Consider the following 26,730-nt stretch of genomic DNA (forward strand, 5'->3'; position numbering starts at 1 on the left):
TCAGATATGGCACCTGTCTGTCAGCTCTGTAGCTCTGTGGGGTCAGGTTCAGAAAGGAACAATGACCTCTACCTGCCTTTCTGCCTGGGAGAAAGCTGTCCCCTAGTTCCTGCCTGAAGCCAGACACTTCAGTTCCCTCCTGTGTGCCACTGGTGCCTTTCACGTTGCTACCCTGGTGTTGGAGCTCAGAAGGAATGAGTCCGAGTAAGTCTGTGTGTGGGTTCTTTAAGAGGAACTGCTTGGGACTCCTGAAGTTTCTTCCACCAACTCAGTCCCTGCAGCCAGAAGTTATGGGGACTTATCTTCCTGTCACTAGAACACATGGCTAGAGGGCCTGGTGTGGGGCTGGAACTCCTTACTCCTGAGTTATCCCTCCTGAGTTTTTATCCACTGCTCCTGGAGGTGGGACCAGCCTGTTCCATGTCTGCACCCGTTCCACCAGTCTGGATGGATGTGGTTTCTTTCATTCCGTAGTTGACAGACTTCCATTAACTTCAATTTCTGATGTTCTGATGATGGCTGTTGTATAATTTAGTTGTAATTTTGATATGGTTGTGTGAGGAGGCGAGTCATGTTTATCTATGCCATCATCTTGACCGGAAGTCCCTCGGTGGTATATTTTTGCCTGCTAATATTTTTTCATTATCTCAGAAAATTATTAAGACACAAAAAATTTACCAGCCCACCAAAAACATTTTGTGACAATGAGCAATTTTATTTTTAGGGCTTCCTGCTAATAATGAATATTTGCTTTCTAGTTGCCAAATTTCCAGTACAGTCAAGAAGAGGAGGATATTCTGCCAAATATGGACAGAAATCCAACAACTCCATCATCAGTTATCTTTCCATTGGCAAAAACTCCTCAGTGTCAGCATGTCAGTCCTGGAATGCTAGCTCCTATAAATAGGTAAATATTTATGCATATACTATAATTCTCTGCATCAGCAATTATCACTTTATGAGTTGAAGAGAGTAGATGTCAGGAATGAGAAAAGTCATCGCTAGTTTAAAAAAATTAAGAGTAGTTCCTAGAAGTCAAGGATATACGATTTCAGCAAGCAGAGGCGTTATTCAATAAAGTTGGGACACACTTTATCAGGATAAATTCCAAGCGAATCAAAGTTGTATATGTAAAAAATTATTCTATAAAATATACCTAAAGTAACCTTGGAGAATTATTTTATAATCTAGATTAGTGAAGGTCATTATAACAAACAAAAAGAATGTAGTCATCTATATTTAAAAAAATCTCATCTGGTACAAAGGAATATAAATAATCAAAAGAAAAAAATAACAATGGTTGGAGAGGATGTAGAAGAAAAGGAACCCTCATACACTGCTAGTGTGACACAACGTTAGTACAACCATTATAGAAAACAATATAGAAGTTCCTCAAAAAATTAAGAATCAAGTTATCATTTGACCCAGCAATCCCTCTTTGGGGTATCTACTCCCAAAATTTGAAAATATGTATTCATAAGCACATAGGTGCCTACATATTTACTGCAGCATTATTCATGGTAGCCAGAACATGGAAAGAACCTGAGTGTCCTTTGGTAGGTGATTGAACAAAGATGTGGTGCACACATACAACAGAACACTACTCAGCCACAAGAGAAGGTGAAATGCTGCCATTTGCAACAGCATGCATGGATGAGTATCATGCTCAACAAAATATGTCAAATAGAAAAGCACAAGAATCATGACTTCACGCATAGGTGGGATATAAAACAAACCAACGAATGAAAAACAACTCAGACACAGAACACTTGGTGGTTATCAGAGGAGTAGGGAGTTCAAATATATGGTAATGGGAGGAGACTAAACTTTGGGTGATGAACACACAATGCAATATACAGATGATGTTTTACAATGTTCACTTGAAACATACTGGTATAGAATTTTATTAATCAGTACTATCCCAATAAAAGACAAATGACAATTTGAGGAAAGACTGTTGAATTCATCGCAGGAATAAAGCTATTTTCCTGATACAGCACTCCTACAAATTAGGAAAGCTAGTCTCATGAATTGGCAGCAAGAAGATAAATTAGTTCAGTCTCTAAAGGCAGCAGTTTGTCAATATATATCACAATTATAAATGTACATGCTCTTTGACCTAGCAATCCTACTTTAAAAATTGTGAATGTTCAATTGATTCCTTGTAGTATTGTTTATAATGGCAGAATACTGAAAACAACTCAAAATCTATCAAAGAGGCTCATCAAATAACTTCTGGTACATTACGTAGCTATAGAAACTAATGAAGTTTTTTATGTACTATTATGATAAAATGTCCACAGTGTAGTAATTGGAAAAAGTTATATACATTGAATTAATTTTTTGCCATTTATGTATATAGGGGTAATATATGTGAGTGTGTGTATGTGTGTGTGTGTATAGTATATGTATAATATAACATGTATTATAGTATATGTACATAATTGCTTTATTTAATTAAAGACCTCTGAAAAGATACATGAGAAATTGAAAACACTGTTGATCCCTAGGGAGAGGAACTAACATATCTTGGGAGACTTTGAATTTTGAGCTATGCAAATAGAGGAACTATTTCAAATGTAAATAAAATCAAGAAAAATAAGAGTGGCCAACAGTAAAATGTCACAGAGAAGAGACAGAGAGTAATAAGGAGGCCTAAAAATAGGATATTCCTACTTGCATTTAAGCAGGACAGTGCTCACCTAGTAATAATTTCCATGGGTGCGAGAGGCAGAAGCCAGACAATAATGACTCAAAAAACAGTATTCAGTACTCTCATGAATCTTGATAGAATTTTAATTTGCAATTATTTGGCAAAAACATTTTTCCCTAGCCATTCACAAATTAATTTTTGTTTATTTTTTAATTAGTTCTCAAATGATAGGTTTGGGCAGGTACGTATATACATTTGTAAGAGCAAAGATGTTCATCATAAAGCGTAACACTGAACATCTGGAACTGACCCAAATGTCCAGTAACAGGAAGAGTTAAGAAATTAGGCTTTGGAGCCTCCGCACTCCCTCCCCACTTTCTCTGGGCTCCAGGCCCCAGCTAAGCCAGCGCCTCTGCATCTCCTTCCAGCCACCATCATGAGTATCTACCGGGACCTCATCAGACGTGATGACACATCCTCCAATATCTGTGAGATCCAAGAGAGGCAGATGAGCTGTGCCTAGAGGTGGAGGGTAAGATGGTCAGTAGGACAACAGGAACAAGGATGACTTGCTCGTTGTTGGAAATGCCTCTCCTGAATGCCCCAAGGGCACAGCAGAGTCATCACTGGAGTTGGTATTGTCCTAAGCCATCACTTATAGGAAATCAGCTTCACAAAAGAAGCCCACAGAAAATACATCAAAAGATGACATGAAACCAGTCACAGGGAAACTTTGAGGAGTAGAGACCTGAAAGAGTGAGCTTTTATGACAGGGGTTGCAGAACAATCAAGCACATCCTTGCTAATATGAAAAACTACCAGGTCGTGATTGGTGAACACAATGAATCTAGACATATGATTGTTCTGCTGGACTATGGAGAAGGCTGCAATCCACATAGGATTTCTTTCAGGATGGTTTCGAAATGGAAAAGTGTTAACAAATTTGGCAGTTTGGATCTATCATTTATCATCATAACTGGCTGCTGCTTTTTCATCTCCATACCAGGACTAGAACTAATGGCACTTAACATTCTCTTGAGCTCTCCATTTATTTGACCTTGATTTGGAGTGGAAGCATTGTTTTGTTTGTTTGTTTTTTTAAGTCATGTAATTTTCTATTTATTTTTAGATCTAGAAATTCAGTTTTAAGGACAAAGAATGTATTATAGAACTATGAATTCATCGTAGAATTAAGATTTTTTTACACCTGAAACAATATAATATTGCATGTCAGCTATAATTAAAAAGAAAAAATAAAGTTAAAAATGTTAAAATTTAACTTCATGTCTAGGAGTTTATCTTTAAAACAAGGAATTTATCCTTAAACATAGCAATTCGGTTTTTGGGACTAGGAATTTATCTGTAGAACTAAGAATGTATCTTTAGTACTAGACATTCATCTTTAGATCTAAGAATTTATTTTTATAAGTACAATAGAAATTTACTTTTAGATCTAAGAATTCATTCTTTGGCACTATAAATATATCTATAGAACTAGGAATTTATCTTTAGAACTCATAATTTGTATACCTGAAACAAGTAAAATATTGTATGTCCGCTGTAATTGACAAATAAAAATTACAGTAGAAACAAAAATAAGTCATTTAATTTTTTAAAAATTAAATGCATTTAAACTCAAAAAAGAATTAGGATTTGTCTATAAATAGAATATGTAGGAATAAAAATCATGACTTCAAGGATTTTTAATGACAGAATAATGTTCAGTGGATGGAGTTTTAAAGCTAAGAAATAAAACTATGTACAGTATGATCCCAATTTACATGATACATATTCATAAGAGAAAGTTTCTTGACCAAAAACATTACCAGCAATTATCTCTAAGTTCTAGAATTACACTGTCATGGCTTTTCGGGGATGGTGGTTCTTTTTATTATTTTACAGTTAAGGAAATGAGACTTTCCTAAGGAGCATATGATCGACCTACATAATGAATATATTTTCTAAAACTTTTATTTTAAAAAATAAGTTTCCTAGGCCTCCTTCACTGTCTCTCCACTCATACCAGCTCTAGTTGACTTCCTTTTTATAACAGTTTTAAATAATGAAATAGGTCCTGGCTGGTGTAGCTCCATGGATTGAGTGAAGGCCTGCGAACCACATGATCACGGTTTGATTCCTACTCAGGGCACATGCCTGGGTTGCAGGCCAGTTCCCGGCAGGGGACACACCAGAGGCAACCATACATTGATATTTCTCTATCTCTCCTTCCTTTCCCCTCTAAAAATAAATAAATAAAATCTTTTTAAAAATTTTAAATAAACAAATAAATAAATAATGAAGTAGTTTCTATCATTTTAGAAGTGATATCTTTATACCTGACAACAGACTCTTAATTAAATTTATCATGGAGACATTGGTTAATAAGATTATATAGGTTTCAAGTGTACATTTCCATGGTACATGATCTGTACATTGTACTGTCAGATCATCTTCTGTCACCATTTTTGGCTCCCTTTATACAACCACTCTTCACCCCCTTCCCTCTGGTAACCACCGTATTGTCTGGTCTGAGTTTGCTTTATACCCCACGTACGAGTAAAATCATGGTTCTTAGCTCTTTCTGACTTTGCTTAGCATAATATTCTCAAGGTCCACCCATGTTGTTGCAAGTGGCAGTATTTCATCATTTCTTATAGCTGAGCATTATTCCATAGTAAATATAAGTACCACATCTTCTATATCCAATCATCTGTTCAAAGACACTTCTTAAGTTCTTTCCATCTCTTGGCCACCATAAATAATGCTGCATTGTACATAGGGGCACATACATATTTGCAAATAAATGTTTTCATTTGTTCCCCCAGGAGGATTGCTGGGTCATATGGTAGCTCTATTCTTAGATTTTGCGGGGAACCTCCATACTGTTTCCCATAGTGGCTGTGCCAATTTACATTCCCACCAAACTGAACAGGGGCTCCTTTTTCTCAACAGTCTCTCCAACACTTGTTATTACCCGTGCTGTTGATAACAGCCATTCTAACAGGCGTGAGGTGGTATCTCATTGTAGTTTTTGATTTGCATTTCCCTATACCTAGTGAAGTTGAACATCTTTTCATATATCTGTTGGCAATTTGTATGTCTTCTTGGGAGAGGTGTTTAAGTCCTCTGCCCATTTTTTAAATTGGATTGTTTGCTTGCTGAGTTGTATGAGTTTTTTATCTAAATGCTGGATGTTAACACCTTACTGGAGATGTTGTTTGCTTGCAGGGATCATATCCCATTCACTTGGTTGCCATCTTGTTTATTTTGATTGAACCTTTATTTTTTTATTAAGTATTCTATTGATGCTGTTATAGTTGTCCCACTTCTTCCCCTTTGCTCCCCTACACCCAGCCCACCCCAAACTCCCATAGTCATTTCCCACACTGTTGTCCATGTCAGTGGGTCATTCATATATGTTCTTTGATTAATACCTTTTTATTTTGTTAGCAGTTTGCAGTGCAGAAGCTTTTTAGTTTGATATAGTCCCATTCATTTGTTTTTGCATTTACTTCCCTTGCCTTTGGGACCAAATTCATTAAAATGTTCTCCATGGCCAAAGTCCATAGTTTAGTACCTATGTTTTCTTTCATGTAATATATTGTTTCAGAGCTTATATTTGAGTCTTTGATCCATTTAATTTTTGTACATGGGACAAACTGTAGTCCAGTTTCCTTGTTTTGCATGTAGCTTTCCAGTTTTCCCAGCACCATTTATTGAAAAGGCTTTCTTTTGCCCATCGTGTTTTTGGCTCCTTTGTCAAAAATGATTTGCCCATATACGTGTGGTTTTATTTCTGGGCTGCTCTCAATTCTGTTCCACTGGTGTGTGTGTCTGTTTTTCTGCCAGTACCATGTTGTTTTGATTTTCATTAAAGTCAGGGAATGTGATACCTCCAGATTGGCTCTTTTTTTCTCAGGATTGCTTTGACTATTCAGAATCTTTTGTCATTCCACACAAATAATGTCACTGAGCTTTTAATGAAGATTGCATAAAATCTGTATATTGCTTTGAGTAATTATGCAAGTGTTTGTGGTATACATTATACCTTGATACAGTCACACATTTACAAATTTCTACATGTCAAACTTTTAAGATTGTCCCATAATAGTCATAAAGCAAAGCGTTAAGACTTTGGAGCCAACAGAGTCAGATTGGTAGACCTGGCTGGTGTAGCTCAGTGGATTGAGCACAGGCCTGCGAACCACAGGATCACGGTTCAATTCCCAGTCAGGGCACATGCCTGGGTTGCAGACCAGTTCCCAGCAGGGGACTCACAAGAAGCAACCATACATTGGTATTTCTCTCCTTCCCTTCTCTAAAGATAAATAAATAAAATCTTAAAAAAAAAAAAAAAGGCAAGCACTGGCTCATGTGGCTCAGTGGATTGAGCACCAGCCTGTGAACCAAAGGGTCACTGGTTCAATTCCCAGTCAGGGCACATGACTGTATTGTAGGCCAGGTCTCCAGTTGGGGGCATGCAAAAGGCAACTACACATTGTTATTTCTCAACCTTTCTCCCTTTTCTCTAAAATAAAATAAAATCTTAAAACAAAAAAGGACTATAGCACTTGTAGGGGAAATGAGAACAATAATTGTTTGCCTTCAATTCTCATCTGTAAATTATGAGTCAAGCCTATTTGCTAAAAATGAGAGGGAAAAGAATAAGGTAAAAAGAAATGAAAAAACTTCATAGCTGGTATGGGGAATGTAGGAAAGATGTAAAACTGTAAATAAAAGGCTATAGATAGCTTGTTGAAAGCTATAAATTAAGGGTTTTCATCAGCAGTTGTATCCTTAAAGTTACCAACTTAACGATTCCATCTGGACAGCAAAGGAAGTGACTAGGAAGGAGGAGTAAAAGGTGTAACAAATGGGAGTCCAGGGATAAGAAGTCTCAGTGAGTTTTGGAAAAGAGGCAGCAGCAAGATAGAGATGGGAAAGAGCATAAATAGAACAATGAGCATAAGCAAAACCATAATTTCGTAGAATATTTTTATTTGATATGTTTCCTTCAAATGTTTGAATGTTTTTGTCCATCTCTCTGGGTATCCACCATTGTCTTTTTACAAATGGAAAAGAAAACACTTTTTAAAGATTTAAACAAATTAATTTTGTCAATTGCTGTTTAATTTGTGGATAAAAGTATGGTAGTTAATATGGACTTGTAATTATTTTATTCAAACAGGAATGATTGTGATAAATATGTTTTTCACATGCAAAAAAAACATAAAAGTAAAGGTGGCATTATCTGGGGCAATATCAAGAAAAAAACAGTAAGTATTTTTATTCTTCACACCAGATTTATTCAATGCATATCTAGTGAACAGCTATAATACATGGCAAATTGGGGCAGTCATAAGTTATGTAACAGACCTTTCCCTCAAGGTGCTTACAGACTAATACAAGTAAATGAGAATACAAGGCTGTGGATGAGGTAAGTACGGTACATAAATGCCACAGGGTTACAAATGGCATTTGATAGACTAAAGCATTTGAGGAAAATGAGAATGGTAAAATATTTCATTCAGAGATACCCAGTGGGGACCAGGGAAGGATATTTCAGGCAAGACACAAAAGCATAACATCTGTCCAATGATAAGGGGATGATCCAGACTAATTGTTGTGATCGTCATAGAGTAAGAAACCACCAAATCCCATTCAGCTTCAAGATGGTTTCATGGTTTTCAGATTTGGCTACATTATTTATATCTATAGATCAAGATTTAAAATGTAATCACAGAAAAATTTTAACTCAGAGTTTCCTTATCCCTTTGATAAAAATATTGGGCGAGTCCTTTATCCTCTTGAATTAATTTTTAAATATTTACTTTGCTTTTATTTTGGACATCCAGATAAATGTGCAAGTATTCTGAAAAAAGTAATTCACCTCAAATTTCTTCAAAGTAAATAGCTAATCTTAGAGAATGAGTTTATAGAGGTAGTAGAATGGGGAATGATGCCTTATCCCCTGAAGGTATATTTCTTCTGACCAGGTTATGGCCATCTCTTCCTCCTTCGCCCATGTTGAAACATATTGCACACTTGCCAGAGTAAAATTCCATCAGTCTCTAAACTAAACACTGGGATTACTTAAATTATACCCAGTCTTTATGGGTATCACTTGTCCCCAGGGAATGATACCTATAGGAACCCTGGGTTAAAATCAGCCTGGAGACTAAATTCTTCAAAGGAAATCTCTACTGCATAATTGAAGGTATAGGCAGACTCTTCTCTTGGTGTTTAGGTTCCCCTTTTCTGCCCCCCCATTCTTTATGGAAATGGAATCTTGGTTTGTTGCAAAGGACCAGGAATCACTATAACACAGGGAGAAAGACGTGCTTTCTAGTCCCTGTTTTGCCAGTAGAAATTGGTTTGCCTTGACAAGTGTTTCTCAAACTTTAATGTGCATGAAAGTCGCCTGGGGATCTTGTTAAACCCTAGGATCTGATCCAGTAGATTTGATTCTGCATTTCTAACAACCTCCACCCACAGACCATACTAAGTAGTAGCAAGACCCTTGTCCACTGTTCTCTTAAAAATGATAAGTTCTGCCCTGGCCTGTGTGGCTCAGTTGGTTGGGTGTCATTCTGCAAAGCAAAGGTCACTGGTTCAATTCCCAGTTGGGGCATATACAAGGTGCAAATGATTGATGTTTCTCTCCCTCTACTACTCCCTCTCTCATCTTGTCTCTCTAAAAAAATTTTTAAAAAATTTAAATGAGAAAAAGTGTATAGACAAGCCCTTCCTATTAAATACTTACCTCTGTATTTCTGGCATCATTTTAACCACTTGTTTACTTTTGTTTTTCTTAATGAGTTATAATTTGAGCCACCAAACTATAGTATCTTTGTGATTTAGCCCCATTTTTTCATAGACTAATATTTGTAGACAGTGTGTAAGGAAAAGAGCAAAGGATTTAATGTTGAAATTTCTGGTGTTGAGGTCTGACTTCCCCATACCAGCTTTATGATAAAGGAGGTTACTGGGGCTTTCTTATCTCATTTTTCATTTTATGACCTCTGGGGGTCATGGTAATAATTGGTTTCTTTCTCCAAATGACTTTGAGAGCTAAAAAATATAACCCTGTTCTGACTCATTTCACAGGAAAAAAATATATTTACATCCCATTTTCTGAACATGAGTTTGTATCTCAAGTTTTCTTTCAAAAAAAAAACTTCCCTTAGAATAGTGGCTATACTGTCATGTTTCCTTTTGTATTCTTTCTTTTAATTCATTAAAGATAATCAGCTATGGCCAATAGTTTCGAAAGCACTCATGTATGTAAGCATGTATTATAAACATCTTAAAGCTTATAAAATTTTTTACAAAAAACTTTTAGCTTATTCTACCATTATGGTTTAAAAATTGACATAGAATATTCCCCAGTAGTTGCAGTACCTGTTCACCTACCCACTGTAGCCAAGATTTTGTAAAGTACAGAGAATTTGCCCTGGCTGGTGGCTCAGTTGGTTGGAGCATCATCCCGTGCACCAAAGGGTAACAGGTTGAAACTTGGTAAAGCTCATACGTAGGTTGCAGGTTCAACCCCCAGTTGAAGGATGTATGGGAGGCAACCAATTGATGTCTCTGTCTCTGTCTCATCAATAAACATACCCTCAAGTGAGGATTTAGACAAATAAAATTACATTAAAAAAGAATAAAGTATAGAGAACTTTACAATATTCCTAGAGTAATGTCATGGAATAAGTACTCAGTAGATTTTGGCAACTTTAGGGGCCCATAGACATCTTTTAACTGCTGCTACATTAGTTTGTAATGTGGGAAACACACGGAGTTAAGTCATGGTTCTTGCCCCAGATAAATTCAACCTGAAAGAAAATTAGACATTTCACAGATAATCATAATGGGACTAGATGTTGTTGTAAGTACTCTGGGGATAAAGCATGCTTAATTTTGTCTAGGTTTGAGACAGGCTTCATAGGACGTGCCATTTTGCTGTTAATCTGAAATGTCTTACAGGTTAAAAGTGACTTTTCACCTCCAACATCAAGAAGAAAAAACCCATTTAACAAAGGTAATACACTTATATCTTTCTTTTTGTATTTCAGTTCTATTATAGGGTAGTTTCTTTATTAACATGGTACTAAAATTAACAGCTCAAGTGGGCAGGCCTACCATTTGGTTTATTTTAGTTATTTTTGTTGAAATTACTTTTAGAAACGTATTATTCTTTTTTATTAAACTTAGGAGAAAATTCTAATATTGGAAAACTTTTCACTAATGCCATGGAGTCTTTGGATGAAGAAGAGAAAGATTATTATTTTTCAAACTCTGATTCTGCATAGTAAAAATGAGGAAACATTTCCAGTATTTTTCATCAAGAAGCAGACAGTTCTTTGTACCTTCACTTGGAGTACATATATTTTCTTTATAATATAGCTTCTTTTGAAATTGTGGGCTCCTTTTCAAAGGTTGTACATGTTTGTATTCAAAGCTAAAGATCCTTCTACAGAATATTTGCCGTTGCTGAAGCTTACTCATAAAACTATAAGGAAAATTGCTGTATAGGTATTTTTAAATTTGTTTTCGCTATGTTAAAATATATGTATATGTAAATGGTGTCTCGTAAGCATCTAAGTCTGTTCAAGAAAATCATGTTCCAAACTGAATTGTTTAAAAGCTTTCAAGAACATGTTGTTATTTTTAAGGGAGGAGGTGGGGAAGAATAAGAGATAGATTGTACTGGTAGCTACTGACTAAAACTAACATTTTTCAGTATTTCGTATATAGGCCAGAGTTGAAATGATGTTTACATGTTGTTGAAACTATTTGATATGTTTTCTTTTCTCCCGTTTTTTTCCCCCTTAAAACTTGCGATTGGTGTATCTATTGAACCTATGTAAATTTTAACTTATTGCATTAGATAGGATCAGAGAATAGATTTTGTTGCATTCTTAAGCCTTATTTACATATGCAAACAGCTTAATATTGGTCCCAGTATTGAAAAGACTAGATGAGACAAATGTTCAAGTGGTAGGTCTGCTGTTGTAAGGAGTCAACATGTCACAGTAAACATTGTTTTCTTCTCAGATAGCCCTTTTAGGGGGAGAAAGAATCTTATTTTAGCTTATTCTGCCATTGTGTTTTCAAATTTAACATAGAATGTTCCTCTGTGGTTACAGTACATGTTCACCTACCCTTCTCTCTCCAGTTAGGTTGTTCAAATAAAATTAGTTTGCTTTTATAATATTTGCGTTTCGGTGGTTTTTTCCTCAGAACTTATTAATAAAGAACTGACAGTAACCAGAGGGGAGGAGAGAAGGCGGAAACGGGGGAAAATAGGGGAAGGGCCATCGAGGACCATGTACAAAGGACACATGGACAAAGCCAAAGCGGGGAGGATTGAGGGATTAAGGGTGGGAGGCAGGGATGAGTGGGGTGGGGGAAACGGAGACAACTGTATTTGAACAAAATTACAAATTTTCTTGTTTCTTAAGAATTTAGTCTAATAATCAGCAGTTACATAATAGGGTTCAGAGAAAGATGATATTTAAAAAGAACGGAGCAGTCAGACTGAGATCATTCTCCTTTAAATTCCCATGCTTGTTTTTGCCAGAACTTTGATGCATAGATGTAGTGTGGAACAAATGAAGGTTATTTTAGAGTGGCTGTAAAAAATAAAGAGTTGTAGAAGTTAAGTTGCCAATATTTACTATACCATGCTGCTTGATGTTAATAGATAGTGTTTTAGGAGTTGGAAGGTAGTTAAATTGCTTATGAGAAACAAAAACATAATTTTGAAACAGCATAGACTTGATACAAACCAAAGTGTGACCACCTCCTGTGCCCACACTCACCATAGTCCCTGTGTCCTATCAGAACTACTTGTAAGTCCTTCCTAGTCGAATTTGACTGTATCCCACCTGCCAAGTTCCAGGTTAGTCCCATTTCTTTCCATGAGGCCATAAGGTAAGCTGGCAGGGTTTAAGGTAACCTCCAAAGAAGACTTAAAAGTAGAAAAGAAAGACTTTCAGGGCTCAAAGAAAAATAGTAAGATGGAGTAATAACCAATAGGTTGATAATTAAGTGCCACCAATGAGACCTACTACAGCTTAAATATGAATAAAGCTCTTTACACATAAAGCATAAATAAATCCTCTAGTTTATATTCCTCACACCATGTTAATCATCAGCCCAGCTCAGTGTGAGGTTTTTGAGGAACTAACTTGCTTGCTGCACACAGCTGGGCAGAACACCACCAGATATCCCCACCCCCACCCACACGCACTGCTGACACTGCATCGGGAGCAGGAAAGCGAAACAGCAAACGGACCAGAAAGAGACCCTGCTTCCTCCTGACAAAACTTAAATCATTCTCACTATAGGGAGAAATGCTCCAGAAGTCCAGTCCATTATGGTAGAGGGTACTGAAGGGTGAACTGAACCTGAGAGAATATATTGCTAACTGCCATCAGCCAGTAACTTACACAGCCTCTGTTCTCCCTGGCTTTGACAATTAGTGAACAAAAAGAGATCATTTGTTTTTCAAAGAATTGACAATTTACACTGTCCCAAAGGAGCTAAATATACAATTATAGTAACATTTTAACATCTAGTATCTAGTTCCTATGTTCTGGTTCTAGATTTCCATAAATCACATGTTTCTGGGCCTCACTTTTATCATTTGATAAAAAAGGAAAAGAAAAACAATTTGAATTAGTTAAGCTCTGAAGTGCTGCCAAGTTTAAGGTAAGAAAGTGCTCTGCTGTGACAATGGCTTGAAAACCCAACAGTGTAACAAAAAAAGGCAACCAGAGAATAAAGGAACATAAATGGGGGAAATGTCCATGAAAGGCTGCTTCAGCACTAGAACGACTGGAAGGACCTGCACTGTTGCAGATAAGAACATGGTGCCATCTTCAAACAGGAACAGCCTCACAAACAGTGGTGGGTCACAGTGAAAGTCCACATTCAGTAGCTCATCTACAAAAAAAATTTTCCAAGTCCAAACCCATATCAGTTCTTTGAATATGATATTTTAAAGATTTTATTTTTTTAGAGAGAGGGGGAGAGAAGCATTGATGTGCAAGAGAGAAACATTGATCGGTGGTCACATGCCCCAAGTCAGGGGCCTGGCATGTGCTGACCAGGAATCAAACCAGCGACTTTTTGGTTCACAGGCTGGCCTCGAGCCACTGAGCTACACCAGTCAGGGCTACACTAACAGGATTTGACCTCTTGATGGGGCTACCTTTTGTAAGATTAATACACTCAGTTACACTTTCAACTTTCCTAGTTACTGAGCCATTCATCTCACAATACACCCAAACCTTATCCTATGTCTATGTCGATTCAGGACATGTAAAATATTCTAGATCCTAGAGGAAAAATTGTTTATGACCATTAAGAAGTCAGATGCATCAGCCTATTAAGCTAAAAAATGTCAATAATACAAAAATCTGGAAAAATTCCAAAATCAATGTACTCTAGCTTTTACTTTCCTAATAGCACTTTTAATAACCTCAATAAAAATAGTTTCATAGTTCAGTTAATCAAATGATTATTGAACACCAGGTTTTAAAAAATATATAACCTATGTAAATAAAAAATACAATATAAAGTAACATGGAAATTTCTCTTGTTTACATATTTTAAACTGATAGCCACAAACCACGGCAATGATTATTTCAGTGCATTCAGTGATGTAACAGTTCTTTGATAACCGCACCTGAGCAGTCTGATTGTACATCGGATTTCCGTCTACCTTGGTTAAGACCATTTGGTAACTTCTCCATGTCAACAACATGGCGAATATATCTACAGATCTCCTCGGCCTTTTGATGAGTTACTTGTGCATACATGGAGATTTCTTGAGGTGAGCTGGAAAATAAATCAGACCAAGAGAAACATTACACTAGAACTTTTTGACTTATAAAATTTAATATCTTGCTTAAAGACCACCAAATGTAAAAGCCTTTAGGATAATAATCTCTTCCTAAGAATTCTACATCCAGTTAATGTTCTTAGCATTAGTCGTATTCTGTATATTTAAAGTCATATATAACAATTTCAACCTCTAAACTATTTTCTAAATTCTTCCTTTTCAAGCAATGTAATAATCAAAAAATATCAAATGTTCAAAACTTGAATATTTCTCTAGTTACAGAACTAAACATCCACAGAATTGTTAGAATGCTTCGTATTCCAAAAGAAAAGATATTTTTCCATAACTTGCCATGTTACTTTCCTCTTTATTCCAAGTCTATTTTCTTTATAAAGGAAATAAGATGAAATTATGTTGGTAAAGATAAAATTATAGAATTTTAGTATCTGATGTAAATGCTCTCTGTCTAGTTCCATATAGAGCTCCAAGCTCCTCCAAGGCAGTGCCTGTCCTTTTTCCCTCCAATGGTGTCCTCTCCTTCATGCAGTGACCATTACATGCTGGCAAGCAGAAAAGTCTCTCTGAATGAAAAGCTCTAACAGTCTACTCGTATACCTTTTTCAAAAAAACATTAAAATGTGTATGAAATGCTTTTAAGTAGCCATCTAAAAACATTAAAACAGACATACATACCTGTTAGTCATCTTTTTCACAGATGAAAACTGGTGACACATATTTAATGCAGTTATATAACTTACATTGGGAATACTTAGATAAAATTGAAGTGCTTCCCATTTATTGCTGTTCACTGCTGGAACCTGAATACCAACATTCTTTCTTTGTTCCAATAAAGACAGTTCCTTTAGCAAAACTGCCGTTTCTTCCTGGCAGGAACTGAAAAGAATTCGAATTCCAGCACCAACTAAGGTAGTCAGCAGGTTGTCATAGCTCTTTGTTCTCTTAAACATCCTGGAGGTGTCTCCTAAGTATTTCATATTTAGGAAAATGCAAATCTTAGTAACTTACATTAACTAGAACCATGAACACCATATAATATTAAAAGTCCCAAGATCTTCACCATTAAGGAAAGTAGTGCCACATTATTATGCTAATGAAAACCCTACAGCTAAAGATTTAAATTGTCCAATATCTGAGATAAAACACAGAAACCTATCTCTATGAGTGTCTTGAATTGTTATCAACAGGAAAGTGAGTAGGCAGGAAAATACTTCTATTCCTAGATAATTCATTCCTAAAGGCCAAGAGCACACTACTTACGTCTAATAAAATTCTTCATAATGCTAGCAGTGATGAAGAGGTAAGTACTGGTTTAACTGGTATAAAATTATCTTAGGCATTTATTTCAACAGTAAGTCAATACTCTGCAGACCCATTTTAATGTCATCTTTAACTCTCGCCTATTAATTTACTTCCCTCAATTTCCCATTAATTTTCTTCCCATATTTTACCCATATTCTTTTTGGGCATGCTTCATATTCCAAAAGAAAAGATATTTTTCCATAACTTGCCATGTTACTTTCCTCTTTATTCCAAATCTATTTTCTTTATAAAGGAAATAAGGTGAAATTATGTTGGTAGAGATAAAATTATAGAATTTTAGCACTAAGAGGACTCAAAAGATCACCTAAAGCCCTCACTTGTCAAATTAAAAAGAAAAGCCCAAACAGGATTACTGAAAGACAGAATGACTTATCCAAGACCACTGGTGACAGCATGGGAATGAAAGGCGCATTGCTGGGTCACCAAACCAACCACAATATTTCTTTTCACTTAATGACTGTATAGTTCTTGGATTCTTCCCTAGTGGCTTTCACCTACATGATTTCACTTAAACCTCATTAATATTACAAGATGCATAGAATGAGTATATGAACTCGGAGTGATTTTTCAGTGCAACATCATATAGCCACAGGCACCAGAACTCTGCATCTTCTGATTTCACACCCCACGATCTATTCACTCTTCCCAGGCGCTCCCTGTAGAAATCGTCCAAATGAAGCTCCAATCCTGCATTGCCAAGTGCATCCCAGGCATCCATTTCAGTGACCCAGTGGAACTCAGTCTTAATGAGTCCAAAACCAAACACCCTTGTCCCTCAAATCTACCACTTCTCTTATATTTATAATATCAAACAGCACCACTACCGAACTGTCCAGTAACCAAGAAATTGGTCAGCCTAAGATTAACTCCATCAATTCCTGCTAATCCTGCTTTCTAAACCACCTGAATCCCTTTTCCCCACCACTGCCTTTTTTAGGGTCTTCATCCTTTCTGAAAAAGACTTATGATTGGCTCATCTGCCTGCAATTTATTACTCTTCAGTTCTCATAAGCTACATTAAAAACATAATGACTACTTAAAAACATTATGTAAATACAAAATGACATTCATGAGTCAGGTACTGTCACATACCCTGACAATAGAAGAATGAACTAATTAACAGTCAACTTCTTTTACAAACTTATAAACAAAAACATATTAAAATACAAACCTGTTTTTTCTCTGTCCTTTTCCACAATCACACATATTCTTTCAAACATGCTCTGCAGGTACTGGATCTGGTCAATGAACTTGTTCTTATTACTACTGTTTGACATCTCAGAGTGAGACCTCCTTTCCACCACCATGCGGTTACTCACAATGTAATCACAACCATTCAGAGGACAAACCTCTACCTGAAAGCCATGAATTGCTCTGAGGGAAGAAATTACTTCTGCACCAGAAGTGATTTCTCGACTATCTACAAGAATACATGTTCTCTGGCCTTGCTGTGGGAGTCTAAGGGAAGCATGTGTGCCAGCCAAACGTGGTCTTGGATCAGAACAGGAAGCCACTGAAGTGCTAGAATCTTCCAGAGCACAACCAACCTGAAAAAGTGGAAAACATCTATCACAATAATTTCAATATATATTAGTACCGTAAGCCTGAAGTTGATTTTCTTTACTGGTACTCTTTTTTCTTCCTTCAACATGACCAAAGTGACGATGTAGATCACAGGTGGCAAACACAAGGCCCGAGGGCCAAATCTGGCCCTCCACCTTGTTTCTATCTGGCGGCAGCACTGAGCTTTCGCTTAACTATTCAGGAGTAGTTACATTTATACAGTCCTAAAATTGTATTTAGCCCATTGAAGGCAACCGTGAGGCTGATGTGGCCCCCGGTGAAAATGAGTTTGACACCCCTGATGTATATGAAGGACCAAGCCACCACTGCACACCTATTAGGATGGCTACAATTTAAAAACCAAAAATGTGGGGGAGAAAGAGTGTTGATGAGAACATGAAAAACTGGAGCATACAGTGCTGGTGGGAATGTAAAATGGTGCAGCCACTGTGGGAAACAATTTGTCAATTCCTCAAAAAGTTAAACACATAATTACCACATAAGCCAGGAGTTCCACCCCTAGGTGGAATGCCTTCCCAAATGTAGTGAAAACAGAGATTCAGATACTTGAATACCAATGTTCATTAACTTTGGAAAACGCTCAGCCACTGCCTGTTCAAATGTATGTCTTGCCCTGTTTCCTCTTTTCCTTAACTCCAATCACATGTTGTAGACTACTGATACAGTCCCGCCGCTTTTGGATGCTCTGTTTGTTCCTTCACTCTTTGTATTTCAGGTTGGGTAGATCTACTGATCTTGCTTTAAATTTATTAGGTCCTTTCCATGGCAGTGTTGAGTCTACTGATGGGCCCACTGAAGTCATTCTTCATCTCATTTATTATGTTTTCCATTTCTAACATTTTTACTTTGTTGTTCTCTATATTTTTCATTTCTCAGATGGTATTTCCTTATCTAGTCATGCATTTTTGTTTTACTTTTCCACTGGAGCCTTTAACATATTAATCCTATTTCAAATTCCCTGATAGGTCCAATATCTGGGTCATATTGGGTCTGGTCCTTAAGAATGTGTTTCTTCCTTCCCTCTCTATGTACTCTGTAACTTCTATTTGAAAGCCAAACATCTCGTGTGAGACAGCAGTAATTGGGGTCAATACATTATTTATGCCTGAAAACAGGTATGCCTTTCTTTTGCTAGGCCTTGGTGTGTGGCATTGAGTAAAAATTGAGTTGGGTTTGTTTTCTTACTGAGATGACTTTTCAAAATGTTCTCTCAGCTTTAGGTCCTCTCTGTGAGCCTGAACCTCAGGAAGCTTCCCTCCCCATCCTGTTGCTCCAATCAATAGACAGCTTTTACTTGTTACTTAGTGTTTGCTAGCCTGGTGGGAGAAAGCCACTGGGAGCATCTCGTTGTGGGGAGGGTATTTTCTCTCGTCCTGATTCAGCCCGTCCTCCACAAGACTTGTGTGGACTTGTCTGGGTCTCAGAGGTGCAGCCTTCTCTGTGATCCTGCCCTGCCTCCCAGTGACTATAGGTCTCTCATGTTCTAGGCTCAAGGTGTTGGCCTAACCCCTTCTTCAGGTGCAAAGAATATTTTTGATGTCGTTCCCTTCCCCCCTCAGCAAAGGTGCTTCACCTAGGCCCTAACGGCTTTATGGTTTTCTGCTCTACCCCTAGTGGTCTAATGCTTTCTGTTCCACAGGGAAAAGAGGGGAGATGGAAGCAGGTGAGGTCTGGTGCCTTTCCCACAGTAACTGCTGCTCACTTCCCCAAGGCCTACAGCAGGAAAAAGCCTTTGTCTGATTCTCATTCTTTCCTGTGAACACCTGGTGAGACTGTGGAGAAGAGTCCATGAATGGCCAGTTCCCCATCTGCAACTCCCAAGGGTTCTAAACTTTCATGCTAGCCCATTGCCTTTTCCAATTCATTAAAGTGTTAGCTGAATTCTTCTTAGCAGATTGTGCAATGCCCAGTGACTCTACCAAATCAGCAAGTCTCTCACTGAAGGCACCTGTCTCCTCAGACACCAGACTCGTTTGCCCTGCAACCACAGCCCCGTAAAAATCAAATAAACATGATTTTGTAGATTATCTGGATTTTTGTGGTGGTTGTTATATGGATGGGAACAATGCTCTTTCCAGCTTCCTACATCCTAGGCTAAAGATAAAGTCCTAATCACTCAGAAATCTTTAAAATATATTCAATATTCAATTTTAAAACACCAAAATAAAATAAAATAATGAAGGAAGAAATGGCCACTAAAAAATATTTAAAAGAACCCTAGAAATATGTACTTTTCTTGGAGCAGAAAATGGCTTCCTAAATATGACACTTAAGTCAGAAACTAAAGGAAAAAAATCAAGACTGTATGGATAAGTTAACTCTTCCTATGGCAAAAACCACTACAAACAAAACAAAAAGGTAAATATGTTATTTACCTTTTTGGTAAATAACAAGGAAAGCCAGACAAGGAATGCTGTTTGCAATATACATGACAAAGTAAAAGTTAACATTTTTAGTATCTAATGGTTTTCAATAAGATGTTCTCCTCCTCAAATTTACCTCAAATTCTTTCCCCTTCTAATTTCAAGTGAAATAAATTATACTATATATGGAATCATAGTATTAGATGTAAAAGAAACACACTTCTGGTAAAATCTGTGTATCCTTTTCCCACAATCCTCACAGTATTATTAGCCTATATCTATTTTTGAATTCAAGCATGCCGAAGTAGACATGTAGATATTGCTCCCTGGGTCTCAACATTCTGTGCATATATTCCATACCTTGACCTTTAGGATTGCTATCCTTATACTGCAGCTGAGAAAACTGAGGCTCAGAGAAATTAAGTACTTTCTTGATCTCCAATCTATTTTAAGACTTAATCTAGTTAACTCTATCCTCATCATAACTTGAAGTAACTTTGTGCAAAAAAAGCCAGGGAACAATTTTAAATTGGCCAATCTGAGAGCCCACTGTGTGTTCTGCTGCTAGGAGCAGCTGCCAGGGCAGAATGGACAGAAACACCTGGAATCAAAGAGAACAAGAAGCTAGGTCTGGGTTTCTCCCCAAAATGACCGTCAAGGATGTGAATATCTACAATTAAGGATTCCTATTGCTAGGACTTTAGTCCCTGTTTTAGTAAAACTACTTACAGTAACTATAAATTCTTAAGAACTAAAAATAGTTTTAGGGATTATTTAGCAATAGCAAGATATGGAGAAGCTAGAAAATGGACTCCTCAGCTCTTCTGGAAGGAAGGAAATGAGGTGATGCCTCTGACCCCCTGTCCCCGACAACCAGATGAGAGGTACACACCTGAAGCCTCCAGCTGGGGGAAAGACAAGTTAGTCTGGGTGGGGGGCCAGGGGTGGCGAGTACTAGTTCTAAGCATGTAATTTCTGTTATTTTTGCCTTGCAGAAAGCCCATTTTCCTACAGCCTTTTTATAATATTAGCAAGTTTCCTTACAGTATTATTAAGAAAACTATGAACACATTGAACAAATTACAACCTAAGCATTCATATATGAATTATCCACAAAATTTAGTGTGCTGTTTTCTTATTTGAAGACTTCCATCAATAGCTAACTTTTCTTTGACCTAATTATTTAACACAAAACACACAAAAAAGCAAAACAAAACAAGAACACCTATTGGTAAACATGAAGGCTTTTTCCTCTACTTTGATCCATACCTTCAAGTGAATTGGAAATTTGTCACAGTCCTGTGAATCAACAGCAGTGAATGATGGTGACGTAGATTGGATTTGATTATGGCTCTGAGGTTTGGAGTCTGAGATGTTAGAAACTGTATCCTTTGAATTAAGTAGTGCCTGCTGTCTCTGCTTTGGCACTTGAGTGACAATTGGATTAGAATGGTCCTTGGGCTGTAAGGAAGATCCCGAATGCACTGAATTCCAACAACGGCCCTGCTGTTTTCTATCTGTAACAGTGCTCGGGGTAGCCGCACTAATGGATTCTCTTTCATCATTTATGCTGTTTTCCTCCTCACTTGAATCATCCAGTAAAATAATTCTGGATAATTTCTTCTTTGAATGTGCACTCTGTCTCATCTTCATTTGTTTTAGCTTTACTGCACGCCGGGTTTTATATTTTTTACTACCACTTGCAAAGCAATCTTCATTTATTAAATTAAAATCAACACGCACTTCTTCTTCACTTGATTGGCTTTTGCAAGACTCCTCTTCATGAACACAAAAACTGTCCTCTAAGTAGGTTTCATCTTGCTCAGGAATCTATGATAAAAATACAAATAAGAATAGTACAGGACCTGAGTGGTATGGTTCAGTGGGATGGGTGTCATCCTGCAAACCCAAGGGTCACCAGCTCAGCTCCCAGGCAGGGAACGTGCCTGGGCATCGGGCCAGGTCCCTGGGTGGGGGCGCTCCAGAGGCGGCTGATCGATGTTTCTCTCCTCATCTTTCTCCCTCCCTCCCCCCCTTCTCTCTACAAATAAATAAATAAAATCTTTAAAATATATATTATAAATTTCTTTCATAAAATCAGCATGTAATTAACATATTCTTTAATGTACATGAGATTTTTATGAATATTTATTTCACTTAATTTTCCGTCATTTGCTCAACTAATACCGATAATATTCTCTATGGGAAAAGTGAGGACTTTATGGATAAAACTATTTAATAATTTAGCCTCTATGATTTTTAGAACATTTTTATGAAAAAACAAATTTTCAGGAGAAATGACAACATATAAGAAAAATTTAACTAGTAGATGCTTAAGTTTTATTCATAGCCTTTAAACATTCTCCTAATGAGAAAATAATTTAATGGTATATTCTACTTAATTGAAAAGAAAAAAAGACAAGTTGATGAAATTAGGACTAAAAGGGATTTTGAGAATTCATTTAGTCCACCGTCCTGACTCAACAGGAATTATCCCCATTAGCTCTGGTAGTCTAGTTTTAGAAACACAATGGAGATTTCATTAACAAGAACATATTTCAACGTTACCATCAGGAAATTCTCTATAATATCTCTAGGGTCCATACCTGTGAGAAAATGCTCATGTTGTTATGTTTCTCGTGGACCATTTTGTACCGATGGCTCATCAATGGACTACGCAAAGATTTCGCATAAATAGCTCTCATTTCAGAATCTGTGTAAAGACAATAAGAATTTTATACAGCAAAATTATTAAAATGAAAACTAGAAGTTTTTAACTTTGACTTATTCCAAATTCATACAATTCAAATTCTGTAGAATTATTTTGCACAAAAGGTTATTTAATACCTAGGAGATGTCTAAAAACCATAATTCAAAATGCAAAGTTACAAGTTTTGCCTTTGAAATCAGACCATCTAGCTGGGTGATCACGAACAATTTATTGAAGCTCTCCACTTTAGCTATCTCTAATCTGAATTCCTATTTCCCAATGTGGAAATGAAGATTAGGATAGTGCCTTTTCATAAAAAATAAATGCATACAAATTCCTTAGGACTGTACCTGATTTATAAAAAGTATTCAATGAAATGTAAGAAATCCAGGCTAAAAAAAATTTCAAAAATGTCAAAAGCTATAGACAACAGTATATGTTTCATAATTTCCAATCAAGCAAAAAGTTGAAAAAACATGGTTTTTATTTATGCTTATATTTTAAGGTTACAATCAGCAACTTTATTTTTCCCATTTTACCATGCTTTTTGAGGTGATTAAATTTATTGACATCCCTTATTTTGAGGGATAACTGCTAATTTAATGATTATAGTGCTTGGTACAAAATAGATAAATTTTCCTTTGATTTGTATTTCCCTTATCTTCATTCCATAGCTAGCTTCAACTGTTCAATAACCTCCTCACTTATATAAATCCCTACAAGTTTAGTGGACCCTTATTTCCAGTTTACTGTTTAGAAGGACTAAAAATCAAGGAGCTTTCATAGATTTTTCATTTGTTTCATACATTTGTTTTTTAGGTATAATGTATATGTGGTAAAATTCAGCCTTTGTGGGGTACAGTTCCAAGTCTTGACAAATCCATTCTTATGGCAACCACTAATCTAACTGTTGTACCTATAGTTTTTTTTACCTTTTCTAGAATGTTGTGTAAATCAAAAGACACAGTATGTAACCTTTCGAATCTCTTTCTTCACTAAGCATAATTCATGTAAGATTCATATGCCTCTCATTTTTCAAAGTTATAACAAAGACAGCAATTCCCCTGCTAGGATTATATCCTAGGAACCCTGAAACACCAATCTAAAAGAATCTATGCACCCCAATGTTCACAGCAGCACAATTTACAATAGCCAAGTGTTGGAAGCAACCTAGCTGCGCATCAGTAAATGAATGGATCAAAAAACTATGGTACATTTACACAATGGAATTCTATGCAGCAGAAAGAAAGGAGAAGCTCCTACCCTTTGCGACAGCACGGATGAAACTGGAAAAGCATTATGCTAAGTAAAATAAGCCAGGTGGTGAAAGACAAATACCATATTATCTCACCTTTAACAGGAACCTAAACAACAAAACAAACAAACAAGGAAAATATAACCAAAGACACTGAAATAGAGAACAGGCGGACAGTGACCAGAGGAGAGAGGGGAGGAAATTTCAGGGGGAAAGGGGAAGAGTTTACAGGAACAAGTATAAAGGACACATGGACAACAACTAAGGGGGGGTGGAAATGGGAAGGAGGGGAGAGGGCTGGGCAGTGGCAGGGAGGTGGGTGGGGCTGGGATGAGAGTAAAAGACAGAAAACTGTACTTGAACAACAATTAAACATTTTTTAATGTTATAGCAAAGAGTACTTAAGAAATGAAACATGAAAAAAGATGTGAATATTGAGGTTTTTAAAAAAAACTTTGAGATCCTACATATTTCAGACATACTGTGTCTAAAATGGAGTTTCGGATCTCCCCACTCCTCATCTGAACCGCTCCACAGGCACCCCCAGATGCCAGACAGCAACGACTCTGTCTTCCTGTCGCTCAAGCCCACTCACTCCTTTTTCTCTCTCATCCACCTGAAAATCCTGTGTGCTGTACATACCCAGAATCCAATTCTTGTCACTACCGCCTTGGCAGAAACCACTGTCATTCCTGATCAGATCACTGCAACAGCCTCCAGAATGGTCTGTCCACCTTTGCTCCCCTGTAGCCAGCCATTCTCAACACCGAAGGCAAGGTGACACTACTACAGTGAGTCAGACTGTGAGCCGGCTGCTGGTCACCTGTCTGATCTCCCTCTGACCACCCCTTCTCCCTTGCTCAATTCTGGGAACAATGCCTTCCTTGCACATGCCAGGCACACTCCTGCCCAGGACCTTTGTACTGGCTGTCTTCTGTGCATCAACATTCTCCAACCAGATTATACCATAAAGTTGCAACAGCCACTTCTGTTAATGAGTATCAGGGGCATCATATTAAGAAACCTTATTCTGCAAACCGTATCAGTGGCAACAACTTAGCACTGAAACCTCTCCTTAACACCTTTTTTCTTTAAAGGCACAGATCTTGGGAGACTTTGCTGTCTTAAAGTATCAGGAACTACACAAGCAGAATAAATGGCAAGATCTGTAAAAGATCAAAACACTGAAAAGCCCAACAGAATCTTTCCTATTTCTATTACAGCCAACCTGAATCATCTTCTCTTCATTACTGTGTATAAGATCTGCTCAAGCAATGTTTGGAGAGACTGTTTACCAAAAGTACATATCCCCTCCTCAGCAAATTTATCAATTTAGCTTTGTGTCTCAGCTGGTTTTCACGATCCACATTGCTGAGCTCATTATCTCCTCTTAGAGTCTGATAAATGTCATCTTCTCAATGAGTTCTACCCCTCAATACCTTATATACAATTACAGTTTGTCCATTATTAATACCCTTAGCCCCTGTCACTCCAAATCCTCACCTTACTCAATGTTTTCATTTCTCTCTATATTTTTCATCTTAAAATATACTAAATAGCCCAGGCTGTTATGGCTCAGTGGATTGAACGCTGGCCTGCAAACCAAAAGGTTACTGGTTCGATTCCTAGTCTGGGCACACGCCTGGGTTTCGGGCCAGGTCTCCAGTGGGGGATATAGGAGAGGCAACCAATCAATGTTTCCTTCTCTTTCTTCTTTCTTCCCCTCTCTCTAAAAATAAATAAATACAAATCTTTAAAATACACTAAATGATTTAGTTATTATGTTCATTGTTTGTCTCCTTCCATTCAAATGTTAAGGGCAGAGATTTTTGTCCATTTTGTTTACTGATATGGCTTTCTCAAGAACCTTACCAAGTACCAAGCACACAGTAGGCACTAAATAATTGTTAAATAAACATTTGTCACTGAGTCAGCCAGGTTGTTCTGGAGAGAAATAACCAAATTAGCAAAAGCCTATAAATAACCGAGCCTAAAGTAAATATTACAGAATTTGAATGAAATTGACCAAATATTTCACACATACCAAATTTAATTCCCTTTGAAGTCAAGATTCTCTGAAAAGTGACTAAAATATTTAACTACAACCACATTAAAATCATAAAAATTAAGAGAAAAGGCATCATTACATCATTTACCATTTATGGCCTGTGAAAGTTGAGTCTCGTCATTTAAGAAGTCAAGTAATGAGGAATCTTTTTCATTTTCGGACTCATCACTTTCATCTGATGAAACACATTCTGCATCTTCTTGGGAAAGTTCTGCTTGATCATCTAAAAAATTCCTAGCTACAAACTAAAACAAATTATAGAAAATAAGATGATACTGATGAGAAAAATAATTTCTTTTCCTTAAATAATTGAAAATAGGTCTGGAAAATGAATTTTTTGCCAATGCTTTTTAAGGCAAAAAGTAAAAATAGAAAACTGCAGGAAGACTTGATAAAATAAGGTAGCTATTTAAATTTCTTCTGATAATTCTTACAAGTAAAATAAGTTCAAGTTAACATGTCAGCTTGCTGAATGTTTTTCTTATTTTTTTTAAATAAAAATAAAGTTTCCCAAGTATTCTGGCTATTTTAACTTTTTGCCAGGGAAATACTGCACCACAAAAGGACTTATCAGAAAAAAAAAGGTATTGAGAATTCTTTCCAGGGATTTGAATATTGGATACAGACAAGAAAAACAATACAATGATTATAAAAGCAAATATTCTAAAATTTAGATTTCTGTCTGTATATTTTCTTCAATTTGAATCTTCAATTCAAGACACCAGTTTCTTCACTTAGTTATTAAAAAACACACAACACTGCAAGATAGTTTCAAAACATAAAAAGAAACAAAAGTACAACACCTTGAGATATTAATTCCATTTTAAAAGGAAAATTAGGGTAAAAATATTTTTGAACTTTGGGATTTTTTTCTATAAAGAAACTACAGAGAGAAATCTATATCTATA

At 36.7% G+C, this 26,730-nt stretch overlaps 2 protein-coding genes and 1 pseudogene across 2 annotated transcripts in view; 2 read left to right on the forward strand and 1 right to left on the reverse strand.

Moving 5' to 3' along the window:
* MIS18BP1 (MIS18 binding protein 1) overlaps nt 1-11,864 on the forward strand; it is a 56,122-nt gene extending 44,258 nt beyond the window's left edge. Inside the window, exons 14-17 of the mRNA XM_037047203.1 lie at nt 759-907; nt 7,842-7,929; nt 10,637-10,691; nt 10,865-11,864. Coding sequence (XP_036903098.1) covers nt 759-907; nt 7,842-7,929; nt 10,637-10,691; nt 10,865-10,962 — 390 coding nt within the window. The 3' untranslated portion in view covers nt 10,963-11,864. The remainder of the gene's footprint in view (nt 1-758; nt 908-7,841; nt 7,930-10,636; nt 10,692-10,864) is intronic.
* On the forward strand, nt 3,090-3,721 carry LOC118987815 (translationally-controlled tumor protein-like; annotated as a pseudogene).
* A 1,920-nt stretch (nt 11,865-13,784) lies between the features above and the next one.
* FANCM (FA complementation group M) overlaps nt 13,785-26,730 on the reverse strand; it is a 63,555-nt gene continuing 50,609 nt past the window's right edge. The window contains exons 18-23 of the mRNA XM_037047202.1: nt 25,911-26,067; nt 22,396-22,502; nt 21,059-21,619; nt 17,014-17,389; nt 15,195-15,483; nt 13,785-14,497 (exon numbers count right to left, since the gene is read on the reverse strand). Of these exons, the coding sequence (XP_036903097.1) occupies nt 14,314-14,497; nt 15,195-15,483; nt 17,014-17,389; nt 21,059-21,619; nt 22,396-22,502; nt 25,911-26,067 (1,674 nt within the window). The 3' untranslated portion in view covers nt 13,785-14,313. The remainder of the gene's footprint in view (nt 14,498-15,194; nt 15,484-17,013; nt 17,390-21,058; nt 21,620-22,395; nt 22,503-25,910; nt 26,068-26,730) is intronic.

Source organism: Sturnira hondurensis, unplaced genomic scaffold (assembly GCF_014824575.4).
Source record: "Sturnira hondurensis isolate 20B ecotype Veracruz unplaced genomic scaffold, ASM1482457v3 Scaffold0005329, whole genome shotgun sequence".
NCBI classification, from domain to species: domain Eukaryota; kingdom Metazoa; phylum Chordata; class Mammalia; order Chiroptera; family Phyllostomidae; genus Sturnira; species Sturnira hondurensis.